At 38.3% G+C, this 20,095-nt stretch overlaps 3 protein-coding genes across 4 annotated transcripts in view; all 3 read right to left on the minus strand.

The window, feature by feature from the left end:
• Positions 1 to 1,989, minus strand: part of mybbp1a (MYB binding protein (P160) 1a) — a 21,023-nt gene extending 19,034 nt beyond the window's left edge. The window contains exons 1-2 of one of the 2 annotated variants that reach the window (XM_024266204.2): positions 1,436 to 1,988; positions 126 to 221 (exon numbers count right to left, since the gene is read on the minus strand). In XM_024266204.2, coding sequence (XP_024121972.1) covers positions 126 to 221; positions 1,436 to 1,612 — 273 coding nt within the window. In that variant the 5' untranslated portion in view covers positions 1,613 to 1,988. Of the gene's footprint in view, positions 1 to 125; positions 222 to 1,435 lie in introns of both variants that reach the window. The other variant, XM_024266205.2, reaches the window with a different exon arrangement.
• Positions 1,990 to 2,412: 423 nt separating this feature from the next.
• Positions 2,413 to 8,573, minus strand: tbl2 (transducin beta like 2). Its single transcript, XM_024266808.2, has 7 exons — positions 8,380 to 8,573; positions 7,263 to 7,387; positions 6,314 to 6,498; positions 5,197 to 5,348; positions 4,818 to 4,944; positions 3,357 to 3,509; positions 2,413 to 2,983 (listed from the first exon to the last, which is right to left on the minus strand). The coding sequence occupies exons 1-7, from the start codon at positions 8,504 to 8,506 to the stop codon at positions 2,524 to 2,526; spliced, it is 1,329 nt and encodes a 442-aa protein (XP_024122576.1). The 5' UTR covers positions 8,507 to 8,573; the 3' UTR covers positions 2,413 to 2,523.
• A 1,324-nt stretch (positions 8,574 to 9,897) lies between these two features.
• pom121 (POM121 transmembrane nucleoporin) lies at positions 9,898 to 19,662 on the minus strand. The gene is made up of 13 exons (XM_024266026.1): positions 19,067 to 19,662; positions 17,570 to 17,776; positions 17,262 to 17,411; positions 16,545 to 16,625; positions 16,289 to 16,460; positions 15,430 to 15,518; positions 15,276 to 15,355; positions 15,070 to 15,191; positions 14,875 to 14,974; positions 14,463 to 14,756; positions 12,301 to 13,770; positions 11,532 to 11,630; positions 9,898 to 10,886 (listed from the first exon to the last, which is right to left on the minus strand). Exons 1-13 carry the CDS (start codon positions 19,597 to 19,599, stop codon positions 10,786 to 10,788), a joined length of 3,498 nt encoding a protein of 1,165 aa, XP_024121794.1. The 5' UTR covers positions 19,600 to 19,662; the 3' UTR covers positions 9,898 to 10,785.
• Between the last annotated feature and the right edge of the window lie 433 nt (positions 19,663 to 20,095).

Consider the following 20,095-nt stretch of genomic DNA (forward strand, 5'->3'; position numbering starts at 1 on the left):
AGCTCACTTCTGATCAGGAGTCGACCGCCCTACCACTGCACCACTCCTGTGTTCATCATGTCATCTTGTGATTAAAAAATGTGAATTAAAGGTCTCAAACAACGTTCAGCAGTGAATTCCCTCACCTGTCCCAACGCCAGGCTGAATCCCGGTCTGGCGGTTTCCCGTGTGTGACCAAGTCCATCCACCAGCCTCTTAAAGGTGTATTCCAACTCATCGTTCTGCATCAAAAAAGGCACAAAGAAGAGTTTGGTTCCTTCAGTTACAGACATTCACAATAAAGATCTGCAGGTGTTATTTAAGCTTTCTTACAGCCCACTTTGTACATTCTTGTCACATCAAAATCTAAAAAAAAAGACCAGTGAAAATGTAAGAAATGTACATGTAAATCTAGTGGATGTTGCGGATGCTCCGAGTTAAGCTTATTATAGTAGAAAAAAATTGTAATATAAATAAAATACATTTTTGAAAACAAAAATATTTGAAATATTTGGTTTAAAGCCAAAGATAACATTTAAATTTCAAGATCAGATGAGGATGTCATGCTATTACGGCACTCTGATGGCCAAAGTAATACGGTTTTTAATGCTCCACTTTAATATAGTCCCATAAAACCCTTATATAAAAAAGCTTAAAATATAAAAATATTGTCGTCTTCTTCGCTGCCACAAATATTTCCTCTTTACTTTGCAAAAGAGCATCAAAAATGAGACATAAAATGGCAAAAAAAGGTCTTATCTGTTGAGAAAACATGAAGCCTTGATATTCCTAATGGATTTCCTAATTCCAATCCAATTTTTTTGATTTTTTAGGTTTTATTTGGACTCAATTTCAGTTCCAACAGCACAAAATGCTAATTCTTGCAAAATTGTTGCAACTCTTAGATTTAGAATAACAGTGAACCAAAAACTGTTTAGTAAATGTAAAAAACTTTACTAAGGAATACATATAGTATTTTGATCATATTATTATTTGCTTCACAAATGGCAATATATTTACACAAATGTATCTGATATTGATGTGTAAATAAAGTAATTACTGGGACAGTGACAGAGTAGTTCTGGTGGGATTGGCCTATTCCAGTGAGTCTAAAGCAGAAGCAAACATATAATAATTAAAAAAAACTTTAAGTAAGATCAAATAATGTATGACACATACGTCGTATTTTATTGAATAAAGAAATGGCTCAATAAAATAGTTTTATTGTATCAAGATGGTAGAAATGAATTCGTTCAACAACATACAAGTGTCTGGGTTTAGTTTAAACATTTTAATGTAATAAGTGGGATTAAAGTGCCGTTTGTACGTTTGCCCAATGATGAATTACTTATATATAGTTATTTTTCCATACAGAACTTTAAATCCAGACTATATTGATAAAGGAGTCCAGCAGCAGCATGTCTAAGACTATGTCAGTGATCACGTTGCGTCTTACCTTATTCCCTGTTTTCAGATACTCGACCAGGTCCTCCACCGCCTTCAGCCGGACCTCCTGATCCGGTTTGGCCAAGTCCCAGAAGAAGTCCAGGAAGACCCGGTTCTGCTGCAGAACTCCGGGCGGCCGGAGAGGTTCGGCTGTTTTCATCGCAGCTTCCACCATTTCTACAAACATCCAGCCCCGCAGCTCATGCTGCTACAGGAACACGTGTGGCCGAGAGCGAGAACTACTTCCGGGTCAACCGGTACATTTTCAAAAATAAAATAAAATAAATGTATACGTACAGTTCTCCAGCTTTATTTATGCATTTGTTTTATATATTTATTGTTTTTTAAATAAAAAGCACACCATGAGTTTTTTTTTTTTTGGTTCCGTTCTGTTACATATTTATGTGTAAGTTATTGATGTTTAAGTGAATTAAAAATAATCATCAGCGCTTGCATGCAAAATGTGAAAAAAAACACAGCATTTCTTTTTAAACTTCCTTAATTTACAAAAACGCCAATCTTTACAATGATGGAAGTGGATCAGTTCTGTGATATCTGTTGAGTCTAACTCTAGTTTTTAGTCTTTCTGCTTAATTGTACTAACTGGTTTTCTTTTCTTACTATTATAAGGTTACTTAGTTTTTAGATATGTTGCCTTTTAATCAACAACTTTTTAAAATTGCTTTGCAAGAGACAAAGTAAAATAAAAGTAAATATTTTACATTTTTGTATGGAAACATTTTTTGTAGGTAAAACAAATTATATATTTTGTATTGGCTCCAACCAACAAAGTGGAATCTGAAATCATAATTTTTCTGACCTTTAACCCGTCATCAGTGGCCTCCTTATGTTTAGATTAGCATTCTTTGGAAAATTCAATGAAAACGCATTTTTCAGAATATGGTCAGGGTTTTTTCATGGCTGCTTTGAAAAACAAAATTAAATCAAAGTTACACAAAACAGAATAAAGTTGGACAGAGTATTAGATCAATCCATAAAAAGAGCATTTTTATTAAAATCTCATGCAAAGTTCTCTTTTTTTTTTTAACCGCATCACCTTACAGCACATGTGTTACATCAAACAGGGTCACAGTCTTTTCAGTTAGCAGGAGCGGCGAGCGCCAAGTCAAGGGCGCTCTGAGCCTCTTTGATCTGCTGCTGCAGTCTCTGCTTCATGGCCTCGTTCTGAGCCTTTTTGAGCATGTCATTCATGTCTCTAATCGCCGCCCGATAACCCGGCGCGTTGTGAAACACCCGGATGGCCTTGTCGCCGCTGCTCACCAAAAAGCGGCCATTAATATCAAATCTGAGGTCAGTGATCTCCTCGCTGTGGACCCCATGCAGCTCCTCCTCCAGCTTCCCGCTGGTGGCGTCGTACATCGCCACATTGCACCCGCTGCTGATGGCAACCACCCGACCGTCTGGCGACAAAGCAATGCGGCTACCATCCGATGAGGTGCAGGGAACGGTTTTCAGGAGGTAAGGGTCCTGCTGCTTCTTATACTCCACATCAGTGTTCCACAGCTTCCATGTTCCGTCTTTGGACACAGTTACCATCCTAATCGGTTCAAGCAAAAAAGATAAAAGCAGTTTTTACACAAGAACTTTCATAATTTATAGAAAAATAAGCCATCAATCAACCTGACTCAGCTTTTTATCTATCTCTGCAAAGTTAGTTATGTCAGTTTGTTCATTTAACCCTGAGGAAACAATTCTCTTCTGGGCTTTTACTGTTAATTTGACTTTTTTAATTTTTTTTTCAGTGAAAGAAAAAAATAAATAAATAAATAATAAGCTTTAAAAAAAGAAAGACATAAAAAGGGGGCCGAATTTGATCCAGTAGGGTCTCTAGGTTTAATAAACATTATAAAATTGAAGTATTTCCTCAAATAATTAACCCCGAATATCTTCACTAAAGGAGATTTCTTTACCTATGGGAATCATTTGAAAAGGCAAACGAGTGAACCCCTGCAGAGTGTCCCTTCAGGTCGAACGCTCGTGCCACCTCTTTGAACTCTCCTCCTTTACCGAAGCAAACCTCCCACACCTTTACGTCTGGCGTGAAGCCGCAGGACCCCACAAACCTGAGAAGACAGACAGTAAGTGGGACACAGCCTTTTCATAAAGTGGAAGAAAAAAAAAAGGAGGTTTCACAGAAATTCCTGTGCAGCAAGTACGTAAATCAGAGATACGACAATCAGAGATAGATTTTAGCACATAAAACAATAACTTTCATATTTAACATCCTATCTTGAGTTTTGAACCATTTTCACCATACATGAGGCCTTTAGAGATTAATTTTTTTATATTTTTCATAAGCTACACACAAATTTTAGAGATCTTTTTTTAAAATTTTGAAGTACTTTTATAGAGCAAAGAGGATAGAAACTTAAAAATATTTCTCAAACATAAAAAGCTAATTTGAAACTAGAACTTTGTCCATCCACAGACACACAGCTAAAACAATTGGTGAGTTTTTCTACATAAAAAATACAGTTAATCAGTCAAAATAAGAATTTTAGAAAAGCCAAAGAACAATAACTAGAAAAGTTGCATGATACGATAGTGCTAGTAGTGTGAATGTTTTTTTGCTGAATCTGGTTGCTAAAAATGCTGACGCAATTTACTCTAATTGTTGAAGGGATTTGCAAAAAATGCAAAAGCTATTTCCAAAATTTGCTAAAAGACATGACATTTCATTATAGAACTATGAAAGACCGCTGAAGTTGGCCTAAATTTCTGAAAAAAATTATAGTTTTCATAAAAATCCTCAATGCTAATTTTGCTAGAACATCTAGTGTGTTCCTTAAATATAAGCTAAGCTTTAAATTAGCCCAAAAAAACACTAAAGTAGATGCCAAATTAGCCTAAAAAGCTACCACGTTGCTAAAATACTAGCTCAACTACAAAATAGCCAAAAAATCCTCAGTAAAAATAAATAAATAAATGTTAGCATGCTTAAAAGTAGCTGAACAACCTCAGTAGAAAACAAATTAGCCAAAAAACGTTAGCATGTTGCTAAAATATTAGATCAAGTTGGCATAAAAATACCTCAGTAGACACCAAATTACCAAAAATGAGCTAGCATAATACCAATACAACAGCTCATTACTAAACAATTTACTGTCTACCAAAGTCTCAAATTTGAAAAATGTCTCATTCATTTCCTATGGGGCAGATTTTGCTCAATATTTCAAAAGTTATAAAGTTTATGAATACCATAAATATAAGCAGTAATGTCCTGAACGAGCTGAAGGTTTTGATATCTTATGTGAATGCTGTAACGCTTTCACACAACATTCACAGAAAAAGTTACTTAAACTTTTAGGCTTTTACCAAAAAAGATGGAGTCGTCCCAGTAAAAAGTTGGAGGTGATGATGGATGGACTGACCTGCCACACGGGGACACAGCAGCATAAGAATTGGTCATTTGGTTAGTGTTGATCGAGGCCAGAATATCTCCTTTCAGATCCCAGATGAGAATGCTGGTGTCTGTAGAGGCGCTCATTATAAACTTCCCTGAAGGAACGAAGAAAAATCTGCCATAAAACTTGTGACAAATAATGTAATAGAAAGAAAAAAACTTGACTGATGCCATAAATCAAAACAAACAACAAAAAACAAACTACAAGCATTTCAAAAATACATACAAAATGGCAGATTTTATGAGAGGAAGTTCCTTGTGAAGTTTTAGCAGTTGCTGTAAAATAATGCTAAACCTTAAAAAAAAAAGTTACACCAAAAGCTAACTAGAAAAGCTGCTTTCTGTACCCGTCTCTGCAATGCCGATGTTTAGAATGGTGGCTTTGTGTTTCTGGGGGAAATCCTCCGGAGCAGCCTTGAAGTTGAAAGTGCCGTCATCCTTTTTGATCATCTTGAAGATGCGAAGAGTGTCTCCGTTCGCCAGCCAGGTGATGAACGCTCTGCAGTGGAAACACAGCAAGTCTCTTAAAACACATTATCTGACATAAGTTCTTTGCTGCCAGAGTCCCTACTTCAACTAAGAATAGAATAGGCTCAAAAGCCCTAACATAAAACTAGGGTGAGGATTTTTTAATTACATTTTTAATTGCAAAACCCAATATCCCTTATTTAAATCCATAAATTAGTTTTCATTTAAAGTAAGTTCTTCTCGTCCTTTCTGAAGGGCTAAATCTCATTAAATAAAGTTTAGCTTTAGTTACAAAACTGATTTATATTAACACTCTCGAAGGAGTCCGATTGTAAAGGAAAACAGTGCAAAAAATAAAAAATTTAAAAAAAAAGTTCTTTTGATTTTTTTTCCAGGTGAAAGTAAATTTATATCAAATACTTTCAAAATAAAGGTGTTACAGCTGAACAAAAAACGGCTTTCATTTAGATTTTTTTACTGAAAGTTCCACCTTTGTTTAGTTTATATCAAAGGGTTGTGAAGTTTTAATCAAGCATACTTGATTTTGAACGTCATTTTTAATTATTAAAATGTTATTTTTGGTGTTCTTGTAGCATTTTTCTGATAATGGTAGATATATATTAAGAAAATTAAGATTAAATGTATTTATTCAAATCGTTATGAATCAAGAGCAGAACAAAAGATGACATAGAAAATATGCTGAGTAAGCCATAAGCTCCCTGCTCAGAGCTCTCAGCAACAAGGAGGGGAAAGGGGGCGGGGTTGTACCATGTCAATGGTCCCGAAGACAACTCAACGGCAAATTTCTTATGAACTCCTGCCACCCTACAGAAACTATGTCCTTGAAACAATTTTTAAAAATGGCTAAATACAGCAGAATAATGATTAAAACCCCACTTTGAAAATAGATCAAAAGATTATCATAAACCAAATGACATAATAAATCACTTGTGACTTGAAATGAAATGGATTAAGAATGTCGTCCTGACAACAAACCTGGAGTCTGGACTGAAGCGGACCAATAGGGCGTGATCCAGCTCCACGTTCGCTCTCAGACATTTGTGTTCTCGGTCCAAGAAGTCTTTGGTGCTCCAGATCCGAACGGTCCGGTCGTCAGCGCAGGAAGCCAGGTACTTCCCATTGCTGCTGAAATCAAGGCACGTCACATTCCCGCTGTGGCTCTGAGGAGCGGAATACAAGCATGAAAGTCAACAGGATGGAATGTGAACGGCAGATCAACTTAAACTCAGGTTTAAGTATGAAATAGCTGGTGGTGAATGAAATTCACAGGTGTGGAGAAAACCACACAAACCTTATGGTGATATGTACTTCACATTAAAAGATGACATCATAAACCTTCACCGACGAAATGCTGCCTTATTCGGTCCAAAACAAATCTTTTTTGTGAAAAACTGAATCCATATCTATGAATGTATGAATACAATAATTATAGTTGTATTAAGACTTGTTCAATGCATCAGTCTATGAATTTAGATGAATTTTATTATTAAAAATAAACTGATTTCTCCTCAAAAAAGGATATAATAATGTTTTTCTTTTATAGCTTTAATTGGCTTAAATTTATAAACAAAGCTACAGTTCAGTGTCTATAGCAAGAGAAAAAAATTCGACAAAGTATCAAACAAAGCATTTGAGCTATAACCAAAAAAGGTTTTTAAAATTTGAGAAAATTTGTCAAACAATGGATATAATTTTTCCAATACATGGACATGATTTAAGAGTGAATACTGAAATAATTTGTTCGGTAACCCTTGTATAGCTAACATCTATTAGAAACCGCTTGTAAAACATTTTCCTCCCATATTGAGTCTTAAACTTCTTGTTTCACACACCTGATGAAATCCCAGTGTGCATAAATGTATAAAAGATAATGTTAAAAAATAATCACAACTGCTAAAAATCAAATAAAAATATTGCAGGTAACCTTCAGTGAGGCTGCCAACAGAGGATGACTGAAAGTGTGCTGAGTCGGTTTATCTTTGCGGCTCCGTTGCTGCTTTTCCTGCTTCTGCTTCTTGGATGCAGCTGCTTTCACAGAACTGGAATCAACTGAAAGAAAACAGATTTTCTATAAGTTTATCTCTGAGATGAGCTCTCTCAGTATCGTCGAATAATAACGGCTACAAATGACGATGCAGCTAAAACCTTAGTAAATTCTTCTTCTTCAGTATCAAACTACATACATATTTGTGTAGGAAAAATATGGGAAAATATCCAGTTTAAGAACCACAATAAAAACAAAACAATGAAGTTCAGTGATGGAGACAATGATTTTTAGAGTTCAAATAGGTTTTTTTTTTTTTTTTTTTTTTTTTAGAAAAAAAGCAAACAAATTTTAGGTAAAAATTGACAGACATAAACTGTATAATATATATAAAAACCAATAACAAATCAAATCAAACTTTATTCATAAAGAACTCTCCATAATGTAGCCAATAACAATCTTAATATAGAAAACTTTTTTTTTATCCACAAAGTCTAAGAATGAATTCCAGTTATAGTGAGGTTGAGTGAATGAAAATGTCAGAACCTCCTGGTTACAGATAGTGCTGATAAATCATTAATATTTCATTTCGATTGCTGATACAGGAGAAACTGTGACGTCAGAGAGCTTTAGAAACTTGTCATTTCTTCTTACAGAGAAAAATATTTATTATTGCTCTGTAGAAACTTTTCGCATCTTGACTTTAAAACAATTTACGGCTTGATTTGATTTTTATTTTTAGAGAAATAACAAAATTTTTGTCTCGAAATGCCCTGAACTTTGTCATTTATGAAAGAAAAGGTTACTCAGCAGAAAGAAGTGATCTCATTGGTCAGTTTATGTAACATCTGCTGATTGGCTGGATACAGCTGACATTCATTCAAGAGTTACTTCAGTTTTCTTTTGTGTTGCACTTTAGTAAAAACGCGGATACGTGGTTAAATAAATAATTTTAACGAGAAAAGCGGTAAATTTGACGGTGCTAAAAGCTTCTCGCGTTACAAAAAACACCACTTTGTTCAGGATCCTCTTGAATGTGTCGCTATGGCTGTCTTACCTGCAGCCTCCACTCCTGGCTCTGTTTGTTCCTTTATTTCTTGTTTTCTATTACCAACCGCAAATGCGACCAAAATAACCAGAACTCCAAGTAATAAAGTCAGGATAACCAGAGCAGCTGCATCCATGTCGAAAGACTTCTGCCACGTCTTTAGCGCCGCTAACAGTTAGCTTTGAGAAAAAGAGTACTACGCATGCGTGCTAAGTCACAGTTTTTGAAGTTGCATTCAAGAACTCAAGGATGAGAAAATTCAATAACCATTTATTTATTTATTTTTAATTATTACTATTTAGTCGAAAATAGGACTAAAGGATTGTTAGAGAGAAAAAAAGAATATAATATGTTTGGGCTTTTCCTGCTTATAAAAGACAAAAACAAAACAGAGATCCCTGCATTGTTAAAACTTAAAACTTACAGAAAAATGAGAAAATTAATTTCCAATTAATCCACCAAATAAATGTTTATTTTATGTATCCACATAAAAAATAGATAAAATAATTTTGCTGATGATTAGCTGGAAAAACAAAGCATATGTGTTGCAATGTTTCAATAATGTTCAATCTTTTTTTAAAACAGGACCATAGATTTGACGGAACCTATTGTAGAACCTATGGCCAAAATATGTTCAGCGCCATCTAGTGGACTGGAGTATAACTTGTGTTCCAGCAATGACTGAGAAATATAATAAATATTACATTTACCAAGCAAAATGCAGCCTCTTTGTTAAACTGTTACTAAATACTTTTTCAAATTTTAAACCAGACATAATTTGATATTATTTACAGATAATATCACTTTCCTCTAGGATTATATCAAAATGTACTAGTGAAAATAAAACTGCATGGTTATGAAATCAAACACAAAAATGAGCTCAAAATGTTTAATTTGTCTTTGTTTCATATTTACATTCAAACAATTTTCAATGAATATGATGATATTTAACCATTTTTGTTAAAAAAAAAAAAGTTGCAAGTTAGGAACATTCCAACAACACATTTGCATCACTCAATCATTTCAGCAAAAGGTTTAAATTCAGCAGTCTGTATTTTTACATTACTCAACGTTTCTCTGAAGTAACATTCTGCAAAAGGGTATATCTGAGAGGGACAGTACTGTGGTATGCTAACACTTCAAACTCTCAATTTATTACCAGACCTTAGCATTAAACAGTAGTTCAAAGTTAAACCTCAAATTTGTAATTTTTCTGTAAATTACCAAACTTTTTTTCGGGCCTGGGAATAAAAAGAGGTAGACCAATCTCACAAACGCACATTTTCCCAGCGTGTAAAATGTAACAAATGCTTGACTTCAGGTAGTTTACTTCCACCAAATACTTGTTTTGTAAACATTTGTACCTGAGCGTTAGTCTGTCCGAGGGTACTTGAACCCACCACAGTCACACAGCAGGTGCCAACAAGCATTCGCCCTCAGACAAGGTTGAGGGGGGGAAAGCGGAGGGAAAATCGAGACAGTAGGGTAATGATTTGTTTTCTATTAACCAGAAGGAAAGAAATCAACTCATCGTCCAAGTATCACCTTTATTCGCCGGAGTAAAACGTAGAGCTTTAAAGTCGAACCGGTTACACAAAGATGAAAACAACATCACAGACTGGTTTCACAGGCATGACTGCAAACTGTTGGCTTTGGTTTGTCAGAACAAGTCAGATGGACGCCACCAGTCCATCCATCTGACTTCCAACTCACATCATCGTTGGCAATCACAATTTAAAAACAAAAAAACATGGAAGGAAAAAGGCCATCCACAGGAGGACTCTTGGGAATGCTTCCAAAGAGAGCTGAAACCAAAACACGAGCACCTGAAAGAACTACAATAAGACATTTACGAAGTTTCCCTTGAATTGCAGAAACACATCCATCTTCAGGGTCAAGGAGCCAATTAAAAAAATAATTTAAATGCAAATGTCTCATAACTTCACACTAAATCTGTTGCGTACTCTCCCTAATCAGACTCACATACTCAGTTACATACAAACCAGTGAGCATCACGTATAAAAATAAAGGTCTGAGCCGAGGTTCTGTGTCTTTGCGCGAGTAAACTTTCTCCTTAAAACAACCCAGAGACCATCCGAGGACTGTAAAAATAAAAAGAACTTTGGATTCATCCAAACTGTCTTTACTCTTCAAGTATCCAAATGTTCACTGCTGTGAATTATTCTCCTCGCTGCTACATTCCCTAACATGGTCATCCAGTGATCCAGGCAGCTCATCTGGCTGCAAACGACGCTCTGGGGCCAGCACTATCCCCTGAACCAGGAGGGAGGGGGGATGCAGAGGACATGGAGGAGGTCGGATTCCGGATGTTGCATTTAGAATGGAGCAAAGTTAGCCTGGTTAGCCGCAGCAGCTGAAGTGCTGGGAGGATGATGGTGGAACGCACAGATCAGGCTACTTCTTCCTGAGGTGTTGTCTCCGGGCCTGAAGCCTCTGCCGAGATCCTGAATGCTTGGATCCAGCTCCGATGGAGAAGGTGGGGGTTGCTGGGGATCCTGTTGTGATACAGAGAAGGTGATTGAGTTCTTTCAACTTAAATATCTTTTCAAAATGACAATTTTTACAGCTCCTTCTAGATTTGATTTAATAAAAGCTCTGATAAGTTTGGGCTTTGCACCACTTAGAAAACACGATAGATGGCAAACTGCACCATAATTTATCTTGCAGTTAGTTAATTGTTGCAAGATTCTATAGAAATATCCAATTTAAGGTGGCCCTGAAGTGCAAATCACATCAATAAATCCCTCAATGCAAAAACATTGTAAAGATTATGTTAAAAAGACTAGTGGGGAATGGGTCTTTAAGTTTCAGGCCACAGCAAAAGCTTGGTGATTGCTCAATCAGTTTTTGATTTCTGGAAATTAAAATTGTTTAATAAAATGTTTAACATTTAAATTTCTGGAATTTTGTTTTGATTTCTACAAATTATACGTTTTTTTTTTTTACTTTACTTTTTTGTAATCATGGTGACCTTTATAATATTTTTCCACTGAATGATTTGTTGATGTGATTTGCACAAATACATAAATATTCTCCATGTAAGTTTAGCAGTGAACGCTACAGCCGATCAGAAGACGCCTCTGATTAGTGTTGCTATTTTTACAAACCCTGAAAAAAAAAAAGAATCCTTCACAACCTACCAAACGAAACAGGATTGAAGCCTTGGACTGGAGTTCCTGGACTTCCAAAGGGAATTGGACCAGCAGCAGGAGATTGGCCAAATGACGGAGTGGATGTTCCTGCAGAGAGAAAACAACAAAATTAGACCCAAAAAAAAATCTACAAATAAGAGAAACAAACAAAAGGAGAGCTTCGCTATAACTGTTCACACATTTTTTTCCTCTATATTATACTGTTATTAAAAAAAATAATTAAAAAAATGTTTGATTGATTTTCCATCCATCCATCCATCTTCTTGGCCGCTCCTTCCCTTTCGGGGTCGCGGGGGTGCCGGAGCCTATCCCGGCTACTGAAGGGCGAAGGCGGGGTTCACCCTGGACAGGTCGCCAGTCTGTCTCAGGGCCTCAATCACACACCCATTCACACACACATCCACACCTAGGGGCAATTTAGAGTCACCAATTAACCTATGAGGCATGTTTTTGGACGGTGGGAGGAAGCCGGAGTCCCCGGTGAAAACCCACACATGCACAGGGAGAACATGCAAACTCCACACAGAAAGGTCCCAGCCGGGATTCGAACCGGGGCCTTCTCGCTGTGAGGCAAGAGCGCTAACAACTGCGCCACCGTGCAGCCCGATTTGATTGATTTTACTTTGTAAAAAATGTCACAAAGATAAAGGTAAGAAAAATAAAAGACAACACCCAGCAATGAGAGTTTTCTGCTTTATCTAAAAATAAAACACTCGATTTCACTGCATCAAACTAGAGGACAAACTTGGTTCCTCACCAAATCCTGGTTTGTCAGCGGCAGCAGCTCCAAAGTTGAAACCTCCCATCTGCGGGGCCGGACTGTTAGAAACTTGAGCTCCAAACTGGGGACAAGGCATTGCGGTACCAAAATTAAATCCACCAGAAGCGGGCTGAGCGGGTCCCGCCGGGGCAGGCTGAGGGGCAACCCCTCCAAAGGTGAAGGTGGTTGAAGTTGAGCTCTGAGTTTGGGTCGCTGGGCCGAAGCTGGGTGCAGCTGAAGGAGTGGTGGTGCTCCCGAAGGCGAAACCCGTGGAGCTGGCTCCAAATGCTGGTTTAGCGGGTTGGGTCCCAAACGTGGCTGTGGTGGTGGCGGCGGGAGCTGCTCCAAAGGCAAACGGACCCAGGGTGTTGTTGGAGACGGGCGTGGCGTTTGAACTGCTGCTCCCAAAATTGAACGGTTTAGCTGTGGCTGCTGCGGAGCCAAAGGTCGGCTGTGTTGTTGGGGCCTCAAAAGCTGGCTTTCCAAACGCAAAAGTGGACTGCGTGGACGTGGAGGTGGGAGCAGCCGTGGAGGTGGAGCTGGTCATGGCAAAGCCTCCAAATGAAGCCGTGGTTGTGGTCATGTTAGGAGTCGTCTGACCAAAACCAAATATGCTCTGGCTGGCAGGTTGAGGGTTGGGCTTTGTGACACCAAATGTGAAGCTGGCCTGGCTGGTGGTCGTGGCAGCGGGGGCCCCGGTTGATGCTGCTGCTGAAGAGGTGGTGGTGGTGACAGCAGCCCCAAACTGGAACGTACCCCCTGTAGTCAGAGGCTGCACTGAAGCTGAAGCGCTGCTGCTTGTTGTTGTTGCTGCTGCAGACCAGCTTCCAAAGAGAGATTTTGGAGCCATCTGGGCTCCCGGCTGAGTTGTGGCAGCAGATGTGGAAACCATGTTTGCAGCGGTCGTGTTAAAACCAGAAAAAGCAGACGGTGCAGCCGTGGAGCTGCTGGTTAAGCCACCAAATATTGAAGGAGTGCTCCCTGCAGACAGTGTGGACACGGATGACGTGGTTGTGAGGGCGGAGGGCGCTGCAAAAGCCGGGGCAGCCGGGGTAGCTGTGGCCTCCCCAAAGATAGGCTTGAAATTCTGGATGGGTGCTTTACTCTCTGAGGATGATGTAGCTGGGGTGGTGGTGGTGGTGGCAGCAGCAAAGATGGGTTTGAAGCCTGAAACCAGCAGAGGGTTGCTGCTGCTGCTGCTGGGGGCAGGTGTAGCAGACACTGGGGTGGAGGTTGATGGAGCAGAGGGGGAGCTGATCTGGCTGGACAAACCAAACAGAGCTGGTCCAACAACAGGAGCAGCAGGGCTGCTGCTGCTGGGAGCTTTGGAGATCTGAGCCAGGACCTGAGTGAAGGCAGAGGGTTGTCCCAGAGGAGCAGAGGAGGGCTGAGGCTGGGAAGCGGGAGGGACAGATGGAGCTGGAGACTTTAGGCTTAAAGTTGGTCCAGGAGTTGTTGATAAAGACACTGCAGGAACAAGGAGAGATAAAGGAACGTTATGAACCAGACAGGAAAAACACAGGAGGAAAATCTAATATGAGGGTGTATTCACTAGTGCAGCCACAAACGATTATCTTAATAGTCGACTAATGACAGATTATTCCGATTAGTCGACTAATCAGGTCATGCGCAAACTGGATGTAAAGCACAAATCTTAACCATCATTAGCTTTAAACTAAGTAAAAACTATTTATATATATATATATATATATATATAATGTTAGTGTGAATGCTGTAAGCTGAATTTGCCTGCTGAAGATGCTAGTGATGATAGTTGCAGATGCTGAAACTGATAGTTAAAAACGCTGATGCTGATAGCCAGCTAAAATATTAGCTAAATGCCAAATTAGCCTGAAAAACTGGAAAAAAAACCTAAGTTAGCAAAAACAGCTAGCATGTAACTGAAATATTAGCTGAACTCCAACTTAGTCCAAAAAAACTGAAAAATCCTAAATTAGCCAAAACAGCTAGCATGTAGCTGAAATATTAGCTAAACTCTAAAATAACCTAAAATAGCCAAAGTAGTCCAAAAAGGTAACAGAATGCCATTATAACTTTGAACTTTACAACGCCCTCCCTCATCAGAAAAAAATTCACATGCTCAAAAAACATCAAATGAACATGAAAACGGTTCAACACCTCTAGCGGAGAAATCGTACCTGTGGTTGGACTCAATGCGGATGTGGAGGTTGCAGCTGTGTTGATCTTCATCTTTAGAGCCTCCAGAAGTGGGTTTGGAGACGCTGCTGCTGCTGCTGCAGTAGTTGATGTGCTGACGCTGCTGCTTGGACTGGGGTCCAGGTTGATGACTGGGATGGTTGTTGTTGTTGATGATGTGGGTAAAGGAGCAGCCAGAAGGCTGCTCAGAGTGGGTGTGGTGGTGGAGATAGTAGAGGAGGGGGCTGGAGTGGAAGTTGGGATTGTAGCAGCTGCTGGCTTTTCAGGTTCTGGGGCTAAAATGATCACAAAATGATAGTAACTGTTAAAATACTGTGAGTCTCCAAAAACTTGAAGACACTTTTTAAACAGATGGTGAAGTTTGTGTTCTTAAGCCGTTATTTTCAAACCCACCAGGAGTTTCCAGAACCTTCTGAATCTTAGAGATGGCAGCTTTTTTCTCCTCGTCCAGATCTTTTGCAGTCACTTTGTAGCCCAGCTCAGGCGGTGGAGGCTGCAAACGAACAAGCAGCAACAAAAAAATACATTTATAACAAGTGTTTCCAAAAACAGTGACAATAACGTCGAGACTTGGAGCACAGCACAGACCAGAGAGATGTGGTCGTCTCGGTTGCTCGAAACCAACTGGATCTTCCGTTTTCTTTTCCCACCACTACCCACAGAGTCAGACACGCTCGTAACCGGGACATTTGGGACAACAGTCAGTTTTGCTGAAAAACAAAAAACATCGATCCTGAGTTGGACACTTTACTGTCTGTTTTTGTACAGGGATCCATTAAGATCTCCAGACTCACAAGTGGCTGGTGCTTTGTCAGACGTCGTCTGTTCAGATTTGGCTGAGGAAGCTGAGCTGGGGGACTGAGCGTCTTCCTCTCTGGAGAATAGAAACACACAATTCAAAGTCTGGAATTTAAGCGATGCTCCATCAGGAGAGAAACTGAAACCTACCTGGGTTTCTTGAAAGCCACATCTGGTGTCTGACAGCGAGACGATCCAGGACTGGAGAGAAGAGAACTGGGAGTTGATGGTTTCTTCCACTGTGAAGGTAAACATACGTTTAACGGCCAATTATTGTCACTTTCCACAATGCAGATTATAGGAACTATTTCACACAAATTCAATACATTTTTTCCTGACATCATGCTTGGTTGAACTAGCATCCATTGATACACATACTGAACACTGTAAGAATAAACTAGCAAAAGTAATAACACGCCCCCAGGAATACACTGTCCAAATATTTAGGAGCAACAAAAAAAACCTTTTTGAAACAAATACAATTTGCTTAAGAAAATCTTTATAAATCTTCTGACTAAAAGATTTATATTCCACCAAAATTGTGATTTCTACTAGTCAAGCGACCACAAAAACCTTAAGTATTTTGGTATAATTAGTAGCTATTCACCATTTTAAAATGTAAAAACTTCAGGTATTTATTTTAGCTCAAGTTAAATCATATTGTAGGTAAAATTACAGCAAATTCTGCAAAACCTGTTTCATTTTTAGTCTCTCTGTGCTGACACTCTTTGGAATTCTAAACTATATAGACAATTTTTAAAAGTTATTATTTTTATGTATTTATTTTTTTAGAACGACAGTCATACTAGTGGACTTTTATTCCATGATGGATTCAGAGTGTTTTTACTTTTCTCTCTTTTACACACAGAACAGAAACGTGATTCTTTGCAAACCAAAAAAATAAAGAGATAGAGACATGACTTCATTTAGATAGAAATGGTCATTCTTTGGGGCTAATTGAATGTAAAAGATATATGAAACGTAAGAATGTTGAAGCCACCCTGCATACCTGATTGAGGCCAACTGAGGAGCTGTAGGAGCTCTGGATCGCATTTCTCTTGGTACCAGAACTTTCTCTTGAGGCGTGAGCTCCTGTTCCCGAGCTGATGGAGGAGGTGCGAGACCTCTTTACTGAGGACTCCTCTGCCAATGAGGCTATACCTCTTTTCAGGGTTCCTGGCCTGGAATACAGAAGGAAATGTTTCTTCCAGAACTGAAAGTCTTTCTTTTCCGTTATCTGGAAACAATGATGCTGCGTCACTCACTTGGGTACAAGCTGAGATGGAGCTCCGTTGGGTAGAAGAGGCTCAAAAGCAGAGTGTGCACTTCCACCACTGTCATTACGCCTTTAAAACAGAAAATACATTTAAATTACTCTCTAAATAACCTTTAAAAGTGCAGCTTCACTGCGATTATGGCTTGAATCAATGAAATAAGACAGTATCAACACACAACAACTCTTTTTTTTTAATTTGCTACAATATTTAATCTAAAGGTGAAAAGTGAAAGAACGAGTTTGAAGTTGTACTAATCCATAACATGATAATCCCCATCTAAATATATGTTTTGGAGAATACTTTATATGAGTTGAGTTTGTGGGTTTGCAACTCTGAAATTTTTTAAAGAAGACTGCAATTTATATAGCAGAAAGCCTAAGAAAGTCAGGAGCTCACCCAACTTATATCTGCATAATGTCTAATATTCCCAAACAAAGGGATGCCAAATAAGAGTCTTACAGGTGATGAATTTAAACTTTTCTTTTGCTAAGCTCACGAACTGGATTAACAAAAAACTCATAGAAAGACAAAAATAAAGTTTCTCAAAATTCATCAATAGGTAATGTGTAAACGGTTTTTGTTACAAATTACAGGAACTGTTTTATTTTGACAAACCACAGGAAATTGAAATGGATAATTGGCTAAATGACAACACAAGCAGTATAAAAAAAAAAAACTATGTTTCTGTCAACTGTTTTGTTTTACCTTCTTTTACTTTTCTGTTCGGTTGTGAAGCTCCTGTCTTCGTCCTCGACTTCCCTCTTACGACTTTCCTTCAAAACCCTGAGGACGCTCTCCCTGGAGCAGGGGTCATCGGCGGTCCTGCTGATCCTTGAACAGCTCAAGTGATCCACTCTACCAGACAAATCAGTGCAGGGAGTCATTATTGAAAATCATTGAAAAACAAATCTTTATCAGCATGAGCTAAAACCACATAACGCACGCCAAACTAAAATGAATAAAGTACATTAATCTGGAAACATGAAGCAGCAAACAGAGCTGAGTGCACAGACCTGGGGCTGCTGAGATCAGGCCTGGCGATTTTTACGGTGACAGGGCTGAGGGCAGCAGGTGAATTACGGGGGCTCAAGATGTTTTTCTGTCTGAAGCCATCCCACCTGACGAGAGGCAGGACCCCCACAGATGACAGACCTGGCTGCTGCAGCGGGTAGTGACGCTGTGGAGTAATGTTGAACCTGCTCGTGTAGGCCAGAGGCTCTCTATGAATGAGAGACAAAATGTACAATCCACAATGAATTATATACGGGGACTCAGTTACTCACATAGTCTAATAATGTTTGTTTCAGTCTACAAGCCTCAGATATACAGACAATATAGTGACAAAACAAATGAAAATATTTGTTTTTGACTACTCTGCTTTACAGAAACAGTGAAACTATATTAAATATTTTATGCAAATACAGTATAGACAGAATAGTTTTTTATTTTGGAAAACAGAGTCAAAAAACTTAGTTTTTAGGTCACATTTTAGCAGAAAACTTGTTTTCTTTGAACACTTTGTCATTGAAAACTGATTGGTTGACTAGACGCAAAATTCAGCATTGACGCACAAGGTTCCAACGGATTAAATGTAAGACTTAAGAACAACGGTATGACCCACATCAGAGCCATAAAGGTAAAAGGTGCAGCAAGGATATTTCGGCCTTAAATTACTGTCTAGGACACTTGTAAACCCACAAAAACATGGGTTTACATAAAAAGAAATGAATCACTTGATACGACTTAAACTCAATCGTAATATCTGACACTCCACAATTAATTCTCATTGATATACCTCATCAATTTGGCAATATATAAACAGTTTTAGAGATTTAAACTGAATAAAGATGGAAGTTTTATTAATAAATGTATTTTAGTTCTCGCAAGAGTAAAAATAAATACAAAAGATGCTATAATGAAAACAAACTTGTGGCTTTGATGAATCTTATTACATTTAGTGTAAAAAAAAAAAAAATTAACACTTAAGATTAGAATTTAACCAGAAGAAGTGAACAAAATATCAAGAGTGTAACTTTTAAAACAAATCACGAAACATTTGTGAGAATTTTTTTTCATAACTTTTACATTTGTTAGACCATGGAGGAATACTGATAAAGAGCGTATTTGCTCAATTCTGCATTAAAAAAAAAAGAATTTGAAATGAATAAGATCAAAGTTAATATTCATATTTCAAATAAAAGCAGTACAGGTGGTAAAGAAATAAACATTCAACAAGGATGAAGTTGGTAGTTTCCATAGTCCATTCTACCATCAATGTTTTTGTTTTGTTGGTTCAAAATGTAATTTTGAAGATCTTACTATCCTTGAATTTAAACATTTAGTAACGTTGTGATTCATAATCAAGTAACAGGGATACATACTTATCTGCGAGTCCAGTTAATATAAGTTTCTCACCGGGTCATAATTAAAAGTACGCGCCAACTAACGGAGCTAAATGTTTTGAATGTCAATCGTTTCTAACGGTCTGGCGGCAGTGTTTGAAAACATACCCAGCGAATGAGAGCCTTCTGTTGGGAGTGTAGACCGCATGGTTTGGTCTCGACAGCTTCTCTCGTAGTTGCTCTCGGGGGTTCCTCCCGGCTCTTGGCCTCACGGAACCGGAGGGGGGACTCTCGTGCTTTCCGATGTAACTCCCCATGAGGAAATCCCGGGGACTGTAGAAAAAAGATTCACTCGCCAAAGCCTCCCTTCTGTAAATTCCAGTGTCACCGAGTCTTTGTCTGAATTGACTTTCCGCTTCAGCGTTGCTGCTAATCCTCGTTCCAACCGGCGAATTCACCGACAAGCCGGTCGTTCCCCAGTCCGCCAACCAGCGCCGCAAACCCGCGTGCAGGTTCAACCCACCCCGTGGATTGGGGCCTAATCTGGCGGTTAAAAGAGACTCTCCGCTATTATAGTAACAAGCAAAACAACAAAAAATAATAATTAAAGTTGCGTAAATTAAGGATGGAATAAAATAAAAAGCTAGCGTAAATAAGCCTAAAGCAGAGAGAAGAACTATTCGTTTCTCTCTAGGTGACATGGCGGCAGCGCGCCGCCGGAGGACTTTGATATCCCATCAAGCCACTTTGTTTTCTTCTTCTTCTTCTTTAGAATTCAATGTTCACGTTGTTAACGTTTATTTAGCGCCCCCTATTGATAATGAATCAAACATGGCAAACAGATATGGATTTTTGGACATTTAAAAATAATTTTCTGTAAAGAAAGACACAAAATCATGAGGGGGAGAGGGAGGGGACAATCGGGTTCTTTGATCCAAATCACGAAAGGAATTGCTTTATTTTGTAAAATAAATAGCATCGTATTTATTAACATATGTTGTGTAATTAGGACTTTATACACACTTTAAAAGGATCGACTAAAAAATAATCACAATCCAGTTAAACTTTTTTTAAATTAAATTTTTGAAAACAATTTTGAGCCTAATAAGAAAATATTATTAAAAAAAACACATTAGCATATTGTAAATATATTAAAAAATAGGAAGCCTTTGTTGCATAAAAGCAAAAACTACAATG

Source organism: Oryzias melastigma, linkage group LG14, assembly GCF_002922805.2.
Source record: "Oryzias melastigma strain HK-1 linkage group LG14, ASM292280v2, whole genome shotgun sequence".
In the NCBI taxonomy this organism is placed as follows: Eukaryota; Metazoa; Chordata; class Actinopteri; order Beloniformes; family Adrianichthyidae; genus Oryzias; species Oryzias melastigma.

Bases quoted from the DNA above. Each gene is read 5' to 3' on its own strand.
- tbl2 (XM_024266808.2), bottom strand. From the start codon at position 8,506: ATGGATGCAGCTGCTCTGGTTATCCTGACTTTATTACTTGGAGTTCTG. The intron at 5,349-6,313 runs GTTTGTTGTCAG...TTTCCACTGCAG, and splicing joins CGCTTCAGTCCAGACTCCAG to AGCGTTCATCACCTGGCTGG. The intron at 2,984-3,356 runs GTAAAGAAATCT...TGAACCGATTAG, and splicing joins TTTTCAAATGATTCCCATAG to GATGGTAACTGTGTCCAAAG.
- pom121 (XM_024266026.1), bottom strand. From the start codon at position 19,599: ATGTCACCTAGAGAGAAACGAATAGTTCTTCTCTCTGCTTTAGGCTTA. The intron at 16,626-17,261 runs GTAAAACAAAAC...TCTGTTTTAAAG, and splicing joins GAACAGAAAAGTAAAAGAAG to GCGTAATGACAGTGGTGGAA. The intron at 15,519-16,288 runs GTATGCAGGGTG...TTACCTTCACAG, and splicing joins CCTCAGTTGGCCTCAATCAG to TGGAAGAAACCATCAACTCC.